This window comes from Ambystoma mexicanum, chromosome 4q (genome assembly GCF_040938575.1).
Source record: "Ambystoma mexicanum isolate Mex_15411 chromosome 4q, UKY_AmexF1_1, whole genome shotgun sequence".
Taxonomy (NCBI): domain Eukaryota; kingdom Metazoa; phylum Chordata; class Amphibia; order Caudata; family Ambystomatidae; genus Ambystoma; species Ambystoma mexicanum.
The window spans coordinates 1135992064-1136013200 of NC_090928.1; the positions used below are offsets into that span (position 1 = coordinate 1135992064).

Below are 21137 nucleotides of genomic sequence, written 5' to 3' on the forward strand. Positions count from 1 at the left end.
CAGATGGAAATCAGAAACCACCTTTGGCAGGAAAGAAGGATTTGTCCTTAGAACCACCTTATGCTTGTGGAAGAAACCAAGAAGGGATGCTCCACTGACAGAGCTTGGAGCTCACTTACTCGCCTTACCGAAGTAACGGCGACCAAGAAAGACACCTTCCACGAAAGGTGCTTAAGATCTACTGTGGCCATTGGTTTGAACGGCTTATGGCACAACGCCGTAAGGACCACATTCAGATCCCACGTCGGGTGCGACTTGCGAACCAGAGGGCAGAGACGCATTAGACCCGCGAAGTGTCTTTTAACCACTGGATTTGACAGTGAATAAGAGCACTGGTCCGTGGATAGATAGGCGGCCACAGCCGAAAGATAAGTTTTGCATGACGGAACATAAATGCCCGACTCGCTAGGTGAGAAACGGAAGACAGCACAGTGTCAATCGTAGCCACCCTGGCACAGCATCCAGCTGTTTGACTAAGCACCAGTGACAGAACCAAAGCCATTTGCTTCTGTAAACTGTCGAGGGCTTCCTGGATAATGCGCATGTCAGCAGACAGATTGAGATGCTCTAAAGATCCTAACTCGGGCACCATGCCGCCAAGCTGAACGATTGTGGGGAGGGGTGCCACAGCTGCCGATCCCTCTGGTGAAGCAGATCGGGAACCATCGGGCGCCTGATTGGTGCACAGACCGACAAATGTTGAAGCTCTGAAAACAAGAACCTGGCCGGCCACCACGGAGCTATGAGCAGAAGAGAACAGTTCACCGTGTTCCTCGGCTTGCAAATAGTCTGATGAATCAAAAGGCAGAGGCGGGAAAGCATAGGCCCTCATGTTGTGCCAAGGAATCTTGAGTGCATCCCCCAGAGAGGAGGCTCCCACCCCATTTCTGGAGGCATACAGAGGAAGTTTGTTTGCAGATGTTGCGAAGAAGTCCACTTCTGGAGTGCCCCAACACAGGAATATCTCCTCTGCTTTCAATTCCCACTCGTAGCTGACCATTATCCGTAGACTGAGGGCATCTGCCGTGACGTTCAGCTGGCCCGGGATGTGTACTGCTACCAGCTAGACGCCATGCTGAATTGCCCATTCCCAAATCTGAATGGCCAGATCAACAAGAGGAGGAGACTTGGTGCCCCCCTGCTTGTTGATGTAAAAGGTTCCCAGTCAATTGGTCGAAAAAATTTGGTCGACAGGACAATTGGTCGACACCATTTGGTCGAATGCCAAATGGTCGAATTTTTTTTTTTACACTTTTTTTTTTTTTTTTGGGGGGGTCCCCCCTCCCCAACCCCCTTTTTTTTCTATTTTTTTTTTTCGACACACGAAAACCCACAAAACACATATATATATATAAAAAAAAATAATTCGACCATTTGGCATTCGACCAAATGGTGTCGACCAAATGTCCTGTCGACCAGTTTGCTGTCGACCAATTGACTGGACACCGATGTAAAACAGTGGCACCACATTGTCTGTGCGCACACAAACCACTTGTTGGCAATGACCGGCCTGAGCGCCTTGAGCGCCTGGAAAAAAAAAAGAAAATCGCCAGAAGCTCCAGATGATTTATGTGAAGGAACTTGTCTTAGGGCGACCAGAGGTCGGAGACCTGAACAAGATCCAACCTCGCATCCCACCCCAGAAGGGAGGAGTCTGTCGTGATAGTCACCATCGGAGCAGGGTCTTGAAAACCCACACCCACCGACAGGTTGCTGAGATAAGACCGCCAAGCCAGGTCCACTCATGAAAGCCGGAATCAATATCATCTTGGAGTCCAGATCCACAGCCTGACGCCAAGAATCCCGAAGAGCCATCAGTATCTGCCTCATCTTGAGCAGAGGAAGAGCCAATACGCACAAGGCCATGAGACCCAGAAGTCTCTGGAACCACCAGGCTGACATGCTCTCCGACTGCGCAAACATTCGACACGTGAACAGATCTGCCAGTGTGTCCCCGATCAGGTAAACTCTGCAGTCGATTGTGTTCCAATGAAAACCCAGGAAAGCAAAGTTCTGAGAGATCATCATGGAAGATTTCCGCCAGTTCACTGACGGCCCAAGGTGGAACGGGAGCTGGAGGAGAGACTGAAGATGGATACCCTGAAGCTGAAGATGAGCTGCGATAACCGACATCTTAAAGACACGCGGTGCCGAGCTGTGGCCAAAAGGAAGCATTTGGAACTGGAAGTTCTCCTCCCCCACAGAAAACCATAGGTATCTCCGGTGTGGATTCCAGATCAGGATATGCATATACGCATCCTGAAGGTCCACCACGCTGAGCCAATCGCCCTTCTGTAAAGATGACTTTATCTGACCAGGCATGATCATCTTGAATTTCTCTTGTGGTAGAAAAAGATTGAACTGGGAAAGGTCTAGGATGGTGCGCAGGCCAGCCTGGTTGGATTTGGGCACTGTAAACAGCCGGGAGTCGAAGCCCTCCGCTCGCTCCACAAGGGGAACGGGTTCCACCACTCTGAGATCCAGTAATTTCTGAATCTCGGCTCTGATGGAGGGCGACCCCGACTGCTGGAAGGGAGGATTGATGGGTGGGGTAGGGAGAAGGGGTAAGCAGAAGCCCACCCGAGCGACTGACAAGACCCATCGGTCCTCAGTGATGGGAGGCGTGGCCGACCAATGAGACGCAATGCGCCCTCCCACCGGGGCGCTTTGTGTGAGCGCAGAAAACCCTCATTTAGCTGGTTCCTCAGTGGCGGTACCACCTGAACCGGAGGAGGCAGCTGAGGAGCGGGAGAGAAACCGACTCCGTTGCTGCCTTCGGCGGGAATTTCCTGAAGGGGTGTCAACCCTGCAGGATTTTCGATCTAGAAAACCCCTGAAACCAGAGGAAGGCCGAGGCTGCGACAACAATCTGTGTCCTAAAAGGTGGTTTTACCAGGACAGACAAGGACTTGGCGGTCTGAGTGCTGTCCTTCGTTTTGGTCAGCTCCACGTCTGTTGTAGAATGAAAGAGCTCCTTCCCATCAAAGGGAGGGTCCAAAACCTTATCCTGCACCTCCTTAGAGAACTTGGTGGCGTGCAGTCAAGCCAGACGAGAGGTATCCACGCCGAGCATAAGGCCCCGGGCCGAAGTGTTGATATGATGCGCCGCAGCCTCCAGCAGATCCTGTGCCAGGACCCTGGCATCCAACAATCCCGCCCTGAAATCCTCAAGCTTTTCAGCGGGTAATAACTCCTCAAACTCCGACAGACCTTTCCACATTTTCATATTCGCCCCCGCTAACACCAGTTCTGCATTGGCTTGATGCAGTTGCAGGGCTGAATTAGCAAAAATATTCCTCACAAGGGAGTCAAGAAGCTTATCCTCTTAGCCCAGAACCTGTGTAGCCATCGTAGAAGAGGATGCCGCAGGCCTGGATTGCAAAGTGGCCGCAGTCACTACCGTGGAGAAGGGGGACGGACATGACGCTAAGGCCACCTCTTCCGAAGCATGGAGCCTGTAGCGCGCGTCAATTTTCTTGTTGACAAACAGTCCAGAGTGTGGTTTCTCCCAGACACTACGACCTCAGCCAAAACATCCTTCGGCAAGAACAAGCCGGTACACTCTGAAAGAGACACGGTGAACGCCCCCGAAAGCACACCCTCCTGCCGAGCAGGTGCCTCGGGTACTGGAACATCCAACAGACACATGTCCAGCACCCGGTCATGAAAGGCTCTGATAGAGCGGGGCTGGTCTTCGCTGTCCTGATCACCATGTGCGTCGTCCGACAGGTCCAGATCAGGCTGTCACATCGCTCACCACAATGGCCTTATCCACTGGGACAACATAGGCAGGGGTGGAAGAGTCGGGGGAGGCACAGCAGGCAAAGGCGGCGTCGGCGGAACCACAGGAACCGCAGCTGGAACCGACGGCGCAGGCGGGCATATCTCCCTAAACAAGCCTCTAAAGTACTCCTTCATGGGGTTGGAACGCATACGTTTTTGAAACTTGCCGAAAAAGGCGTCCTCCGCTGACAATTTAGGAACGACCGTAGGTGGCCTCACGAGGAGTAATTCCAGGTACGCAAGGGAGAGGGTTGCCAAGGGGGCCCTTCCCCAGTGGAGTCCACATAAATCAAGGGTGCCGATGCCGCAGGCAGCTAGACATTGTGCGGTAGGGGCATCCGAGCATTCCAGTCATAAACTGGACGAAACGGATGTGCACAAAGAAACCAATGTTCACCCACAGAACCACCCCCTACACCTCGGGCCGATGACGTAGTCGTAAGGGATGTATCCAAAATGGCCACCATTTTGTCAGCACCTGAGGAGAACTGACACGTGTGGAAGTGAGGCAGGGGTCCCCTTCATTTTACCCTTAACACAAGCACCCTCGGCTGAGTCGGTACTGTGTGGCCTAGGATGTTTCAGTGACATGCCAATAGCCAAACTAGCCTTCTCAGGAAGGACCTCGGCACTGCCGTTTTATGGTTCAAAACCTCACTCCTTGGCCGCTCAACAGATCTGGAGTCCCCGCAAGAGCGGGAGCGATGAGGAACATACCTCACCGACAAGACCTTAACAGGCCTCTCAGAACTGTTGGTCACTTTAGGCTCTAAACGAGGGACCGCGGACCAGAGTCAGGTAAAAGCCTCTTCACGGCAGTCCTCAAACTTTCGTTCGGTATCAACAACCTCAACCGAGGCCTCGGGGCATACCCCGGTGTTTTTAACGGGAAGCTCCAATTAAGGAGGCATCGGAGCAAGCTCCGGTACCCAACACCTCAGTAGAACTGGGCCCACAAACAGCCCCCACAGGACGGGCCACGGAATGTAATCCTGTGTCAATAGGCCCCTTACGGAGACCCTCAGAGAAAACTCCAGTACACTTTTTAGGCCTAGATGGCACCTCAGGGCAAGCCCCGGTAAGAGCTTTTGACGCTCCTCCCAGACCGGGCGGACCCCGGGAAGTAAAGAACTCACCGGGCATTTCTTCTTCTCATCGATGAATGATTGAAAATGCACAGGGGGAGTGCGCTGAAACACCTCCTCCCACCACTCTAAACTACTTTGAAGCGCCCGGACCGAAAGGGAATCGCAATAAAAACACGAGCCCCACCGGTGGTCAGGACTCAAACACCCTAAAGAGGATGGGGATCCACCCTAGCGAAGCGTCGCTGACAGGAACAACAATTCGGAAAGTCTAGCTGAAACGGCATAGACTACCACGCGATCGCTAAGCAAGAGCCAGAAAGGAGGAAACTAAGAAAGTCTTCCGCAGATGCAAGTGCGTCCAGTCTCGAACGAGCGGAGAAAAGGACTAATGAGCGATGCGCTGAGTGGAGCTAAGGTGGGCGGGGTTACGGCCGCGTGCGGTACCCCGCGTAAAAAGAGAGGAAGGGCAACATTTGTGCAAAATTTTGTCGCCTTTACAAAGTGATCCGGTGCCGTCCCACAGGACAGAGGAAGGTCCCATATATATGGAGGAAAGGGGACGGGACGCAGGAGTATAGCATAAAGGACTTGTACTGTTATAATCTGAATAATTGAACCTGGGGCACTCAATACAATTAAGGGTTTGCATCCCTTGTCACACCAACATGTATTTGCCAAACGTGTTTAACGGCACATGGAAATTACATGGCATCACAGTATTTCACTCACATCTCAATGGTGAGGGCCAAGTATAAAAACTGCCTTGAGGTCATGTGCCGAGATGAGATCACATGGCAAAGAGAGAAAAGGCTGTGCTCAGCAGAAGTTAAACTAGCTCCTGGGTATCGTAACCACAATCTATTGCGTAACAGAGCCAATACTGTGGGCTACATTGAGCCACTTAACAGAATTTCTCCAAAACCAAGCTCTGTTTCAGCAGAAAGAGCAAAATGGTTGCACTGGTTCCAGTGATCACCATGGCCTCACTGTTTTGCAGCGACAAAAAGATGGCAGCACCATCTTGCCAAGTACATATTGGGCAGATTGGAACAAGGGGCTACACTGAGGAAGCCTGCCATTGTGTTGTGATATATACAAAAGGAATAGAGTGAAAAAGCAGCAATACTTTGCTAAAAGCCCCAAGTCCCCATTGAAAAGAGAAGTATTTCACCTTTAAAATTGATGCTGCTCTGACACCATTTTCATCTGTTCTTCCTCAAACTACTGTTATTAATAAGGTCCTGTCTCCATTCATATCCCCATTCTGCTTCACTAAAACCAAGCATGACCCCAGAATGACAGGCTCTGTCAAACCAAATCTGAGAAAAATCAAAGAAACATCACTTTTACCCATACGGGAATCATGTTCTTTTTTTTAATACAAAGTATTAAAGATCAGTAGTTCAAAGAAACTCCAGCTATCAGGGCTATGTCAATTTCAGGGCATCTGTACTTCAAATATACTACTGCCCACAAGAAAATAACTATGGTTGCAAAACAGTGTGGTAATCCAGAGGGAAAGTCAAAACCGAATTTAAGAAGCAAAGTGCTAGTAGCTTCACAGCTTTAGCACCACAGGTGTAAAATGGGCTTTGCAACTAAAGGGAAAAAAATCCTGTTTTTAATATCGTTGAATGAAAGCTTGTCTGTGCCTAGCAATGAGAAGGGGTTGGCTGCTGGTAAACACATATGGGCCCATATTCAGCAGGCTTGTTTTTTTGATTCAGGACCAAATAAAAGAAAATAAAAAGGTTTTAAACTTCCTTAGCTAGATTTTGCAGGCTTCCAAAAACAGGTTATTTGATATGGCACTTATAATGCGCCTATGCACAAGTGTTTCAAGGCACGACGAGGCAAGGGAGGGGGAACAAAGGGAAGACGAGCAATGATCTTACTAGGCCAGGTGTCATTTAGATTGCGCAAGGGCATGGGAAGGGGGAAAGTGAAAAGTGCGTGGGGGAAGGGGAGGGGAAAGTGCAGTACATGGGATAGAATAAATAAAAAACGGCCAGCTGGTGGCAAGTGCAAGTTAAGTGCAGACATAAGTGCTGGTAGGGGGACTGTAGGGATACAGAAAACAGTCCCCAGGTGCAGGGGTTGCCATGAAGGCAGTGCAGGTGTGCAACTGGCAGGGCCTGAGGTCAGAAAGGGTGGCCAGGTAACCAGTGCAGTTTCAGCCAGGAATTCAGCAGAGGAGAGGGGAGAGAAAGCAGAAGCAAAGATGAAGGTTTTGAGGGGCTTCCGGAACCGGTGATGGTTCTCAAGTTTCAGGGAGGCAGGAAGGCTATTCCAGAGAGTGGCCCCTGCCAAAGATTTCTACCACCAACTTGTTGCTTGGAGAAGCGACTGACCCTGAGGGAGTCAGAGGCGGATGAGCGAAGAGCTCGAGAAGGAAGATATTTAGGTAGAGAGTTGAAGGTATTGTGGCCCCAGAAGGCCTTGTGGACAATGCAGCGGGTTTTGTAGTTAATCTTCGCAGCCACTGGGAGCCAGTGCAGAGATTTCAGTCCTGGAGAGATACAATCCCTTGGCTTGAGGCCAAGGACAAGTCTCGCAGTCCTGTTCTGGATAAGTTGCAGAGGGCGGAGAGTAGAGGCAGGCAGATTTAGATGGCTGTTACAATAGTCCAGCCTAGAGAACCGGGGCTCTGGAGACAGTGAGCAGAGCTAAGGCTTCCCCCAAGAAAGGGTGCCACCATAAACTCTCAGTAGCTACTAACACCTCCGTGATAATTACTAGGTTGGACAGAATCTGGTGTGGGCTGAACCCTCTGACAATGGAACTCCCAGGACAAGGAAGTGTCAAGTGGAGAAGGGGCAACAAACTTTCAATCAAGCTGGGAAATCCCCCACCTTACTCGGGAGGAAATGACAGTTGGTGGCAGCTGAAGAAAAACAAAATGGGCCAGTGACCAAGGACTACCATTTGCTTCCAAAGACTACATAAAAATGTAGACTTCTCTCTGCAGCAGGACTTTGTAAAAATGTGAAATTCTTGCAGTTTAAAAGTGATTGCGGGAGCTGGAGATCATGACCCCGTTATCCCCACTCCAGACACTGTATGCCACTCACAACCATCTACCGAGGCTTCCCAAGACGACTCACCATGTCCGCCGAGCTTGGCGGGAGGCACATAAACTGGTCGGCTGGAAAGGAATTCCAACACTGTCCCAACCTATATGGCACAACGCACTCCTCCCAGAAGTAGTGAAAATGGGTGCTTTCGCTCACTGGCACGCAAAAGGGATACACACACTGGCACATGTGATACAGGGGGGGCACCTCCTAGACTTCGAGACTATGCAAGTGCAGTTTGATCCGACGCCCATGGACCGGTTTCGACATGCGCAGTTGGCCCACGCCATCCACACCCAATTCCCAGACACGACAGACATACCCCCATGCTCTCCCATTGAGACCAATATCCTCCCCCAAGGCATCCCTTCAAAGGTCACCTCCACTCTCCATCAGGCCCTCAATTCTTTTGGGACTGCGCAGCTTGACGGGCTCAAAGCAAAGTGGGAAAGGGATGTGGGTCAACTGGAGCCGGAGGACTGGGTCGATGCGTTGATGTCCCCCAGGGAAATTGGGATAGAAAATAAACTCAGACTAATACAATTGAGAATTCTTCACCGCTCTTACCACTCACGGGCTGCAATGGCCAGATTTGGGGGGGGGACTAGATGATGGGACATGTATCAGATGCAAAACTGAGTCTGCCACCTTCTACCATATGATATGGGAATGCCCAGTGTTACAGCTCTTCTGGGGGGACTGTATTAATATGATTTCTGCCGCCATGGGAACACCAATCCCTAGGGACCCCAAAATGGTACTCCTGGGCATCTGGGGGGAAGTAGACCTGACAAAACATGGGAAAATGTTCCTGTCAATAGCGTTAGGGGCTGGCAAGAGACTTATCGCGGCTAAATGGGGTTCCGCAGACCCACTGTGCCTGAACCGATGGAGGAATGACCTGAACAGGTGTGCGGCTTCGGAACGCCGGATATACAACGCACGGGGTTGCCCCCGCAAATTCAGGAAAATATGGGGCAAATGGCTTGATGCGCATTAAACCCCGCCGGTCGATACAGCTCAACATCTTGATTAACTTTATCTGCCTGCCTTGACCTGCAACTGCTCTTGGCCCTGCGGTGCCCCTCTTGCCTTTGATATTGTCTTTGATGCTGCTATGCTATGCCTTTCCCATTTGTTGTATGCCGATGATTCATGTTTCTTGTTATGTTGTTATGCTTTAAAACTCAATAAGACAATGCATTACTTACCGTAAAAGCATTTCTGATGGTTGTATCTGCTTAGATTCACATGCTGTGCATAGGTCCGACATCCAGTGGTCACTGCGGAGTATTGCATTTTGTTTTTCGTAGTCGAAAAGGGGACGTCGACAAGGCGTGTCTGTAACACTATCCCTATAGTGACGTGCGTTGTACCCATAATCCCTCACGCGTCGAGGTCCCTCCGTTTGTATTTTTCTGCCCTGAGGGAGCCTTCTAGACGTGAGCGAGTACAGAAAAGAGAGATATAGAAAAGGATGTCTATGTTCCTTCCATCCGAGCGGGGAGGAAGGGTGGGCGCATGTGAATCTAAGCAGATACAACCATCAGAAATGCTTTTACGGTAAGTAATGCATTGTCTTCTGATGTTTGTTAATCTGCTTAGAATCACATGCTGTGCATAGACTAGCGAGCAGTACCCGGAGTTGGAGGTGGGTTGTGAGAAGGAACAGTAGAGAAAAGATGTCTTAATACTGCTTGTCCCACCTGGGAATCAGATCTAGAGTGGGCATCTAGACAGTAGTGTTTTGTAAAGGTGTGTACAGAACTCCAGGTTGCCGCTTTGCAGAGGGACTCAAGGGGAACATTTGCAATGAATGCTATGGATGCCCCAATGCCTCGAGTAGAGTGTGCTCTTGGCTTGAAGGGTAGTTCTCTCTTAGCAAGAGTGTAACAGAGTGATGCATTGTACAATCCATCTAGATATAGTGGATTTTTAAACTGCATCTCCTTCTCTTCCTGCTGCCACCGAGACAAAGAACTGATTAGTCTTTCTCAGTGGACTAGTTCTTTCCATGTAAAACATGACAGCTCTGCGCACATCAAGTGTATGCAGGCTTTTTTCTCCTAGATTTGAAGGATTTTGAAAGAACGTTGGTAGTTCTATAGACTGGTTGACATGGAATTTGGAGATGAATTTCGGTGCGAACCTTGGGTGTGTGCGTAGAACCACTTTATCCTTGTGAACTGTTACAAAGGGGTCTAAAACCGAAAGGGCCTGTAGTTCACTTACTCTCCTAATGGAGGTAATAGCTATTAGGAAAGCAGTCTTAAGAGTGAGATCTTTAAGAGTTGCCTTGTGCATGGGTTCGAAGGGTGACCCCATGAGCCTGGTGAGTACCACATTTAGATCCCAGCCGGGAGCTGGGTTTGCTATTGGAGGATGTATTCTCTTTACCCCTTCCATGAAGGCTTTGATTACTGGGATCTTCCACCACGATACTTTGAGTTGTGAAGTGGTGTAAGCAGAAAGCGCTGCCAGGTGTACTTTAATAGAATTGAATACTAGACCCGAGTCCAGTAAATGGGTCAGGTACAGAATTTGTGTGGGAGAGCAGTCAACGGGGTTGATACTCTTCCCTCTACACCAGATGACAAATCTTTTCCATTTGCTAGAATAGCAGTGACGAGTGTTAGGCTTTCTGGCCTCTCTGAGGATGTCCATGCACCTCTGTGGAAGTTGTAAATGTCCAAATTCTATGACCTCAGGAGCCAGGCTGCTAAGTTCATGGTCTGAGGGCATGGGTGCAGTGTCCTGCCCTTGTCTTGTGACAGCATGTTGTACGGGCAGGGCAGTTTCACTGGAGGGGATAGAGACATCTCCACCAAGTGAGCGAACCATGGCTGTAGGGCCCACCAGTATCATGGTAACCTGTTCCTGGTGCATCTTGTGCACTATCTTGTTGAGAAGGGGAGTCGGGGGAAAAGCGTAAACAAATTTCCCTGACCATGGAATCGATAGACCGTTCCCCTTGGACTGGTTCTGGGGGTACCTGGAGGCGTAATCTTGGCATTGAGAGTTTTCCAGAGTTGCGAACAGGTCTATTTCTGGGAAACCCCACTGTGTGAAGACGTCGAAGACGATGTCTTCTTGTAACCGCCATTCGTACTCTACGGGCAGGGGGAAGTCTCTGCTGAGTTCGTCTGCTAGCAGATTGAGTTCCCCTGGTACATGTTGTGATAGTAGGAACATGTGTTTGAGAGCTCACTTCCAGATGTTCTGGCACAGCTTGGACAGTCCTGGAGAGTGAGTGCCCCCTTGCTTGTTGAGGTAGTACATGGCTGTGGTGCTGTCTGTGAGGACCATCACTGTCTTTCCTTGTAGGTGTTCCTGAAAGGCTTTCAGTGCTTTGAACACCGCTAGTAGTTCCAGCAGGTTTATATGCTTGGATGCTAAGCTCGGAGTCCTGGGCGCATGCGCAGGCGCGCGTGAGGTACCAAATAAATACATGACACCATCATTCCTAGCAAGCGCATTGCTTTGCGTACCGTCACCTCTCGACCTGCCACATAATGGGGGATCTGAAACAGCATGTTTTGGACCCTCTCGTTGGAGGGGAAGACGAGGCCGTCCTTTGTTCGAATTAGAGCCCCTAGGAATTGTTTGATTTGGCTGGGGTCTAAGCTGGACTTCTTTTCGTTGATGGAGAAGCCCAGTTGGAACAAAAGGTCTACAGTCTTTTGGGTATTGGAGAAGCATGTTTCGTAAGAAGCCCCTGTTATGAGCCAGTCGTCGAGGTAAGGGTATACCGGGATGGATAACCTGCGCAGGTGGGCCGCTGCCACTGCCAGTACTTTCGTGAATACCCTTGGTGCAGATGCTATCCTGAAGGGTAGTACTCTGAACTGGTAGTGTTTGTTCTCTATCTTGAACCTGAGGTATTTTCTGTGCGCTGGCAACATTAAAATATGAAAGTATGCATCTTTCATGTCCAGTGTTGTCATGTAATCCCCCTGTGATAACAGTGGGATTACTTCCTGCAAGGTCACCATACGAAACTTTTGGGGTTTGACAAACTTGTTCGCTGGGCGCAGATCTAATACAGGGCGCATGGTTAAGTCCTTTTTGGGTACAAGGAAGTACACTGAATAAATACCTTCTCCGTTACCTGAGATAGGGGGACAGCCTCTATAGCTTCTTTTTTCAGTAGCTCTTCTACTTCTTGTAGAAGAATGGTGAGGTGTTCCGGTGTCATGCGTCGGTTCCGTGGGGGTCAGTACTTCGGGGAACCGTTGAATTCGATGCAGTATCCGTGGGCTATGGTGGATAATACCCAGCGGTCTGACGATATTCCCTCCCATGCTGAAAGGAACAATGTTAGCTGGCCCCCGACCGGTGATGCATGGGAGGGGACCCGAATCTTCGGGTCATTTGTTGGTATTGGGCGTGGAACCTTTGGGGCTGGAGCCGCAACCTCTTCCCCTGCCACGGCGTTGGCCTCTTTGACTGAACTGGGTGTTGTTACCCTGGTTAGAGGGCCAGTTGGTAGCAGAGTAAAATTGCTGTTGGTTTTGCTGCTGGCGTTGGCCACGAAAGGAGCGTCTATTGCGATAGCCGGGTCTGTTAGGGGGGCCTAGAAATTTGGTCAAGAGTTTTGATGGTATCAAACTCTTTCTTCGCATGTTCTAGGGCCTCATCAACTGCTTTCCCAAACAGATGTGTTTCTTCTATGGGCTTATTTATCAGGGAAGCCTGGGTTTCCGGCTTAAATCCCGAATTGCGCAGTCAGACATGGCGTTTGAGAAGTGTTCCCTGAACCAGGGAACGGCCAGCCGTCTCTGCGGCATCTAAGGAGTTCTTTACGATGCCCTGGTTTACAAGAGTTCCCTCTGAGATTGTAGCTAACAGGCGTGAACGCAGGGGTTCTGGTGCGTCCTCTGCTTCGCTGCGCAGCTTGCTCCACTGTACATCTGCGTAGCTAGCTAGTAGGGAATTGTTATTTGCAATCCTAGTTGAAAAGGCGGCGGACGTCGTGATTCTCTTCCCAAGTGCGTAGAGCTTTTTGCCCTCTTTGTCAGGTGGTGCCTCACTAGTGGATAGTGGTACCCCCTGCTCTTTTCCTTGTATTATTAACTACGAGGGAGTCCGGAATAGAATGGCCTCTGATGTACAACGGGTCAGAGGGCGAAAGGCTGAAGAGCTTTTCTATCCGAGGGTTGACCCCTCTGACTAAGGCAGGATTGGAAAGGGAAGGAGTTATTCTTCTCTTTATAGAAGCCAGGAGCGGAATAGACTGACTAACAGGGGCTTTTTCTTTAATAACTTTCTCTACAAAGTCTATGTCAGGAAGAGTCTCCCCTGTGTCTATTTCAAAATGCGCTGCTGCCTTGCGCAATAGCGCAATAGTGCATTAAGTGAAGGTTGGTCATCTATGGGAGAGGTGTTTCCAATAGGTGAATCCTTGGGAGGAGAAGGGTGAAAGACATCAGGGTCTGCGTGCACTGATGGGGATTGCCAAGGCTGCGAGGTAGCTGTATCTTCTTCGAAAGTTCCTGCACTAGTGTAAGTATCTTCTTCAAACCCCTCTTCCTCATGTTCTTCCTCTCCACCCAAACACTCATCTTCCTGGAGGTATTGCTCCTCTTCAGTGAGGTCATATACGTCTGTAGAAGGGGGAAACAGCCTAGGAATTTTGACCCTAGGGTAAATTCGAGGGCCCTAGGGTCTGTGCCCCTGGGCCAGGGCGTCCAGCACCAACGGTCGGTGGAGATGTACTCCCACACGCTGACGAACTTCGCCAGCTGGCCTTCCACCGGGCTGCTTCGGTGGGGGCCCGACATGGCTGTCGGTTCAATCTTGCTTGGAGGACGTCTTGCCGCCATGGCCTCCCAGGCGACGACGGCGGGTCCTTCCGACTTGCCTCGTCCTCTATAGGCTTCCTGAGACAAGGAGCGGGCCGCTTGCTGGTACGTAGAGGAGCCACCGCCGAATCCCTTGGAGGCACCCTGCTTGCCTCCGGTGCTCCGAAAGGACGGCCTTAGTTGTCTCCGTGTCCGCCTTGATGGCTTGGAGGGACTCATCCACTGTTTTCCCAAACAGATTGTTCTCGTCGAACGGCATGTCCAAAATCTTGGCTTGTACGTCCTGGCTGAAATCCGTCGCCTTGAGCCACCCTCGTCGTCTAAGGCAAACGCTGTTGCCTAGCTGGCGGAAACCGATGTCTGCAATGTCCGTTGCCACCGTAATGGCCTGATCTGATGCCACTTCGCCTTCTTGCAAGATCTCCCGGGCCTCGGCCCTCTTGTCATCCGGTAGGAAGCCCAACAGGGGGGGGGCGTTAATTGTTGTTGCCGCAATAACTCGTTCCATTGCGTCCAGCTCCTTTTCTTCGCCGTCTGGTGGGGAAGTTGACGTTGAGGCCGATGATCACCACCCCCCCCCCCCGCTTTCTTCTTGGCCGCCGCTGAGACGACCGAATCAGGGGTCGGTTGTGCCCTAAGGCACAAAGGGGCTGCGTCAGGGACCCAGTACTTCTCGTACCGATCCCTCTTGGCAGGGTTCTTGAGAAGGGTCAGACCCTCGTCCCAGATGTCATCCAGCAGAGGCACGGCGAGGACTGTCTTCCTCTTGGCCTCGCGCTGCTGGTAAGGGAAACCTTCCTTCTCTTCGGGGCAAAGCCGAAAAAGCTTGGATGCCCTGGCTATCATTGCATGGAAAGATCCGATCTCGTCGGACGGGGAGGCCCGGGCTGGGGGCGATGGGAGCTCCGTCCCGTTGTCACCGCCGCCGTCGTCGTTGGTACCCGTCGTGGCCGTGTCCGTTCCCGTGTCATTCCCAGGGACGGATGACATGGGTAAAGGCTGAGCAGGCCGTGAGGGCTGAACAGGCAGGGCTGGATGGATCCGTCTCTTTTTCGGGGGGCTTCCCGCCAGGCCTGGTTCTGGCTCCTCAGTCGAGCCTGGATCCGAATCCTCCATCGGTGGTAAGGGTAGTCTTGTCCTTAACTCCGAACATAAGGATTGTATCACCAACAAAATGGCCACAGAGTTAAGTTATCCTGCGGCTCCGGAAGCGACGGGAGCAACGGGTGGCTAGGACACTCGCCGGTGCCGCCTTCACTCTCGTTGTCACCTTCGTCGGGATCCCTCCCGTGGGGGAGACTTCTACCAGCTCCTCCTCGGATGCTGTGTCCGTGTCCACAATGGCCACCACGCCCCCCCCCCTTTCCACCGTGGTCTTCACGGGGGTCTTTTCGATGGGTCTGAAAGAGGCTTCCCTCCGCGGAGGCAGGGAGACTCTGGGCCCTGAGGTCCCCTCCACTGGTGTAGCCGTCGTGACTTCCTCGATAGAGGCCTTGGCCGGGTAAATCAAGGCCTTCCCCACCTTATGTGGGCCTGTGGCCTTCATGGGGGGGGAGGGGCAGAGGGTCACCGCTTCGCTCCCCCTTGGCCGGATCCTTTGAGCTCGACCGGGGCCTCTCCAGAAGCTTCGACTGGGTTCTCAGCCTTCCTCTTCCCTGAGCCAGAGCGTTGGCTCGTGGTTGATGGCGCTGGAGAGGGTGCGCCCTGTCTGGCAGCCGAGGCGCCCGACCGTTCGGCGCTCCCCGTGCCCGCCTTCTGTTGGGCCCCCGTCGCCGGGGCACCCTCACAGGACTTAGAAGACCGCTCGGACGACTTCTTCTAACCCTGACAGGTTCTTTCCTTCCAGCAAGTTGGAGACAAAGGTGTCGGTCCCTGATGGTCCGTTCCGACATGTTCCCGCAAAACGCACAGTCCTTCTCCACGTGCGTTTTGTCCTCATGAAGGCAGTAGAGACATTTGAAGTGCTCGTCCTCCTTGAACACATTCTGCAGCTGGCACCCAGGGCAAACCCTGAACAGCTTTCCGGGCGTCGAGCTTCCTTTCTCCTAGGCCATGTTCGGGTAGGCCGCAGAAACTTCCGGAATCCTCCAAGAAGCGCAACTCGACAAAATCTTCACCCCTGAGGGGCGTAGAAAAATCCGACACGGATCCCCATTAATCGGATGTAGAGACGGTGGAGCTTGAGGCTCCATTTGACCGAAAAATTAGAAATTCTCTTTGAAAAAGCGTGAAAACGCAGCAAAAGCTTGAGAGCTAAACACGAGGACTACCAACATTCGAGCGTGCAGTAAAAATCTGAAGATGGCTGCCAGAGGTGGGGCTTAGGGAGAGGCAGTCATTGGCTGGGGGCAGTATGACCCAGAGACCAGTGATTGGTTACTACTGAGAAAGACAGATCAGAAACGAAACTGATACTGATTTTCTCTTTACCGAGGATTCCCGGCCTGACGGGGAATATTCATGAGCATGTGAATCCATGCCAGACCCCATGCTGGAGAAACATGAATTACACCACAACAGCCTAAGGGTTACTTACTCAGGCAGAGTTCCTCTGTGGGAGGAGTTGGATATAGTTCATGTACTTTAATGTAAGGATTAAAAAATTAAACCATGCACATTTAACCCCATAGTTAATGAAGTCGTCACGTTATATGCAAGTGCATGAACCACTGGTTGAGGCAGGCTAGGACAACTGTAGTCCATTCTTAATGATATAGGGCACACTTCAACCACTTCTCTTGAACCTGGGAGGTTTATTATCCACCATAGCAAGACTTCTCAAAGTGGAACCCAGATACTAGACACTAAATGCTTCTAAAATAAATACACAAAAAAAAACATTTGCTTGGCTCACCTGTGTCAGGTACATCGGTTGGCCTCATTATTCGGCGGATTTGTTCCATGGACTGTAGATCTGGCGAAAGACCTAGGATTAAGAAAAAGAAGATCCAACATTGATCATTTTAATAATTTCTCAGAAAACAAGTGTGAAACAGTGCAGGCAGGCAGAAGTCAATGGGGGGAATAGAGGGAGGCCCGAGGGGGGTTTATACCCACCTTTAAGTCAAGGCTCCAATGAAATGTATATAGTTTGCACTTACAAGTTTAGATGAGCAGCAGCTATTCAAGGTAACACTGGGTTGTCTTTCCCTGAAACTGCTTAGAGCACTTCTAAAATAGTCATAGGATCCATTTCTTAACTTGAAATACATTGTAGCTTAAAGCATAATAGGGTTTTGCTTTGTGCATTCTAAAATAGCTATTGGGTGTTCATACTTATTGAGTAGCTTGAGGCCCCTACAGAAGAGTTTTTCTAGTTCTGAACTGAGTTCTAAAATGTACGGTTGAAAGGTGTATACTTGTAACCGGGTTTGTTTATTATGTCATTTCATAATATAACGGTGTCACTGCATGACTGATGTGGTCAACTACCATTGAAATACTGAGTATATTCTAAAAGTATATCGAACCTGCTTTTATTCCCTCCAAGAATGACATGCATTTCTCACCATAATAGCATTTCTGATGATTGAATCTGCTTAGATTCACATGCTGTGCATATAGTCCGACATCCAGTGGTAGCCGTGAAGTATTGCATCTGGTCTTTCGGGGACCGAAAGGGGATGTCGGCATACGCGTGTCTGTAACACTAGCCTTATCGACATGTAGTGTACTCAAAATCCCTCACGCACCGAGGTCCCTCTAATCGTATTCATTATGCCAATAGGGTGCTCAAGGCTACTGTGAGAGTACATAAAAAGAGAAAGTAGTAAGAAGTCATCTGTTTCTTCGACCTGAGCGGGGAGGCAGGGTGGGTGCATGTGAATCTAAGCAGATACAATCACCAGAAATGCTATTACGGTGAGTAATGCATGTCTTCTGATGCTTGTTAATCTGCTTAGAATCACATGCTGTGCATTGACTAGTGCATTGGAGGTGGGTTGTGAGAAGGAACAGTAGTGAAAAGATGTAAATACTGCTTGTCCCACCTGAGAATCAGATCTAGAATGAGTGTCTAGGCAATAGTGTTTTGTAAAGGTGTGTACAGAACTCCAGGTTGCCGCTTTGCAAATGGACTCAAAGGGAACATTTGCAATGAATGTTATGGAAGCCCCAGTGCCCCGAGTAGAGTGCGCTCTAGGCTTGAAGGGCAGTTCTCGCTCAGCAATAATAGAACATAGTGTGATGCATTTGACAATCCACCTTGAGATAGCTGATTTAGAGACAGGATCCCCTTCTTTACCAGCTGCCACTGAAACAAACTGGTTTGTCTTCCTCAGTGGCTTCGTTCTTTCCAGGTAAAATATGACTGCCCTGCGCACATCTAGTGTGTAGGCTTCTTTGGGCCAGGCTAGTGGGATTCTGGAAGAAAGTGGGTAGTTCAATTGATTGGTTCGCATGGAACTTCAAAATGAATTTAGGCGCAAATCGAAGATGAGTGCGCAGAACCACCTTATCCCTGTGGAATGTAACAAAAGGGTCTACAACTGACAGGGCCTTAAATTCACCAACCCTTCTAAAAGAAGTAATAGCCACTCGGAAGGCCGACGAGGAGTCAATACCACATTTAGATCCCACCCGGGAGCTGTGTAGAGACGCGGGGAGGGGAATTCCTGGAACCCTGTCCATACTAGCCTTAATAACAGGTATTTATCACCACCACACCTTCTGTTGTGACGTAGTGTAGGCTGAGAGAACAGCTAGATTAACCTTTAAGGAATTAAAAACCAGTCCTGAATCTAACCAGTGTGTCAGGTACAACACAATGTGGGTAATAGAGCAGTCAATCGGGTTGATGCCCTTGGTATTGGCACCAGATGACAAAGTGTTTCCACTTACTGGAATAGCAATACCTGGTGTTCGCTTTCCTAGCTTCCCTAAGTATGTCCACGCATCCGAGGGAGTTGAAGGTGTCTGAACTCTATGACCCAAGTTCAGAGTTGGCGGGCATGGGTGAAGCGTATCCCCTTTGTCCGAGACATGTTGTAGGGCAACTTCAGAGGAGAGGGACAACTCCATCAGATGAGAACCAGGATTAGCAGGCCCACATGGGGGCCACCGATATCATGGTGACTGGTTCCTGGTGCATCTTGTGCACGATCTTGTTGAGTAGGCGAGTTGGGGGGGGCGGTGTGTGGGGGGGAGGTGGGGTGATTGGGATGGAGCGTAAACAAATTTCCTTGACCATGTTATCCAGAGTCTGTTCCCCTTGGAGCGGTTCTGGGGATACCTGGAGGCGTAATCTAGGCACTGGGTGTTCTGAGTGGCAAACAAGTCGATCTCTGGGGAGCCCCATTCAGCGATGACGGAGACGATATCTTCGAGTAGGCGCCATTCGTACTCGGTGGGCAGTGGGAAATCTCTGCTTAGCACATCGGCTAGAAGGTTGAGTTCGCTGGGAACGTGTTGGGACAGCAGGAACATCTTGTGTTTGAGAGCCCACATCCAAATGTTTTGGGACAGATTGGGAAGCTCTGGAGGGTGTGTGCCCCCCGTTTGTTCAGGTAATACCTACAACTGGTTCTGAATGTCAAGATCAGAACCGTCTTCTCCTGTAGCTGTGTCTGAAAGGCCTTTAGTGCTTTGAATACTGCCAATAGCTCTAACAGGTTTATGTGGTTGGACGCTACTTGAGGGGACCACACTCCATGCGCTGTCTGCTGTAGCAGATGAGCCCCCCCTACACACCGTGAGAGATGCGGCTGTTGTGAGAGTGCCTTCTACTGCAGGGGTGGTGAAGGTCTTCCCCCTTCAAGAGGTTTTCCCTCGACCACCACTGCAGAGAGAACAAGGGCTGGCGAGACAACTATAGGATCCTCCCATTGTCCGCTGGCCTGAAACCACTGGCTGTTGAGCCACTCTTGCATGGGACACATGTGCAGCCGCGCGCGAGGAACTAAATAAATGCACAACGCCATCATTCCTAGCAGTCGCATGGCCTTGCGTGCCGCTACTTCCTGACTAGCTACATATTGAGGAATCTGAAACAGCATGTTCTGAACCCTCTCGTAGGAGGGGAAGACGAGGCCATCTTTGGTCCGAAATAGAGCCCCTCGAAACTGTTTGACCTGACTGGGGTCTAAGCTGGATTTCTTCTCGTTGATGGAGAATACCAGACTGGACAAGAGGTCTATTGTCTTCTGAGTGTTCAATAAGCATGTTTCATGGGAGTCCCCTGTTATGAGGCAGTCGAGGTAAGGGTAAGCCGGGACGGATAGTATGCGCAGGTGTGCGCCAGCTACCACCAGACCCTTTGTAAACACCCTTGGCGCTGAGGCAATGCTGAAGGGGAGTACTTTGAATTGATAGTGCTAGTGGATATTTTATGTGCACTGGCAACAAAGAAATACCAAAGTAAGCATCTTTCATGTTCAGTGTCACCATGCGATCCCCCTGTTTTAACAGTGGGATTACTTCCTGCAGAGTTACCATACGAAGCTTTTGAAGTTTGACAAATGTGTTCGCTGGGCGCAAGTCTAGTACACGGTGAATGGTGAGGTCCTTTTTGGGTACAAGGAAGTACACTGAATAAATACCCTTGTTTACCTGAAGAATAGGAACGGCTTCTATGGCGTCATTTTCCAGAAGTGCTTCCACCTCTTGTTTCAGGATTCGTAGATGGCCAGGCGTCAGGTGTTGTGCTTTGGGCTGTTTGAATTATGGTGGTCTGACAAATTCCACAGTACTTGTGGGTGGGCGTCTTGAGAACCCACTGGTCTGACTTTATCCCCTCTCATGCCAAAAGGAAAGAGGTTAAGCGCCCCGCCCTCCGGGGTGACATGGGAGGGAACCTGGATCCGTAGGTCATTTCTGACCAGAGGCTGTAGTACCCATGGAGTTGGGGCCTCAGGCCTTTCCTGCGCTGCTGTGCCCTGCGTGGCTAGTTGGCAGGGGTGCTGAATGCCGGTCCTGAGTTCCAGGCATTTCCTGTATTATATGGGTTTTGAGTGGAAAGGGATTGGTGCCGAAATGACATGCCGGAGCTGCTTCCCCTCTGGGGGGGGGGGGGGTTTGGGTGATTTACTGAAGAGACTCATGCTCCTTTTTGGCAGTCTCGAGGGCATCGTCGGCTGCTTTACCAAAGAGATTTGTTTCCTCAACCGGCTTATTGAGAGCTGCCTTGGTTTCTGGCTTGAAACCAGAGTTCCTAAGCCAAGCATGCCGTTTGAGCAGGGTACCTTGAGCTAGTGATCTTCCCGCAGCATCCAGCGTGTTCTTCAGTATGTTTTGGTTGACCTGCCTGCCCTCGGTCACAATGGCAAGTAACTTGGTTCTAGTGGGCTCAGGTACCTCTTGGAGGCCCTCCTGCAGTAGGTTCCAGTGTGCATCAGCATAACTAGCAAGCAATATAGTGTTTGCTATGCGCGTGGAATAGGCAGCTGCCGTGGTGA

General features: G+C 50.5%; 1 protein-coding gene across 1 annotated transcript in view; it reads right to left on the reverse strand.

The window, feature by feature from the left end:
• The window catches only part of PPP1CB (protein phosphatase 1 catalytic subunit beta), a 342596-nt gene that overhangs the window by 102309 nt on the left and 219150 nt on the right, over positions 1 to 21137 (reverse strand). The window contains exon 5 of the mRNA XM_069608722.1: positions 16601 to 16672. Within this exon, the coding sequence (XP_069464823.1) occupies positions 16601 to 16672 (72 nt within the window). The remainder of the gene's footprint in view (positions 1 to 16600; positions 16673 to 21137) is intronic.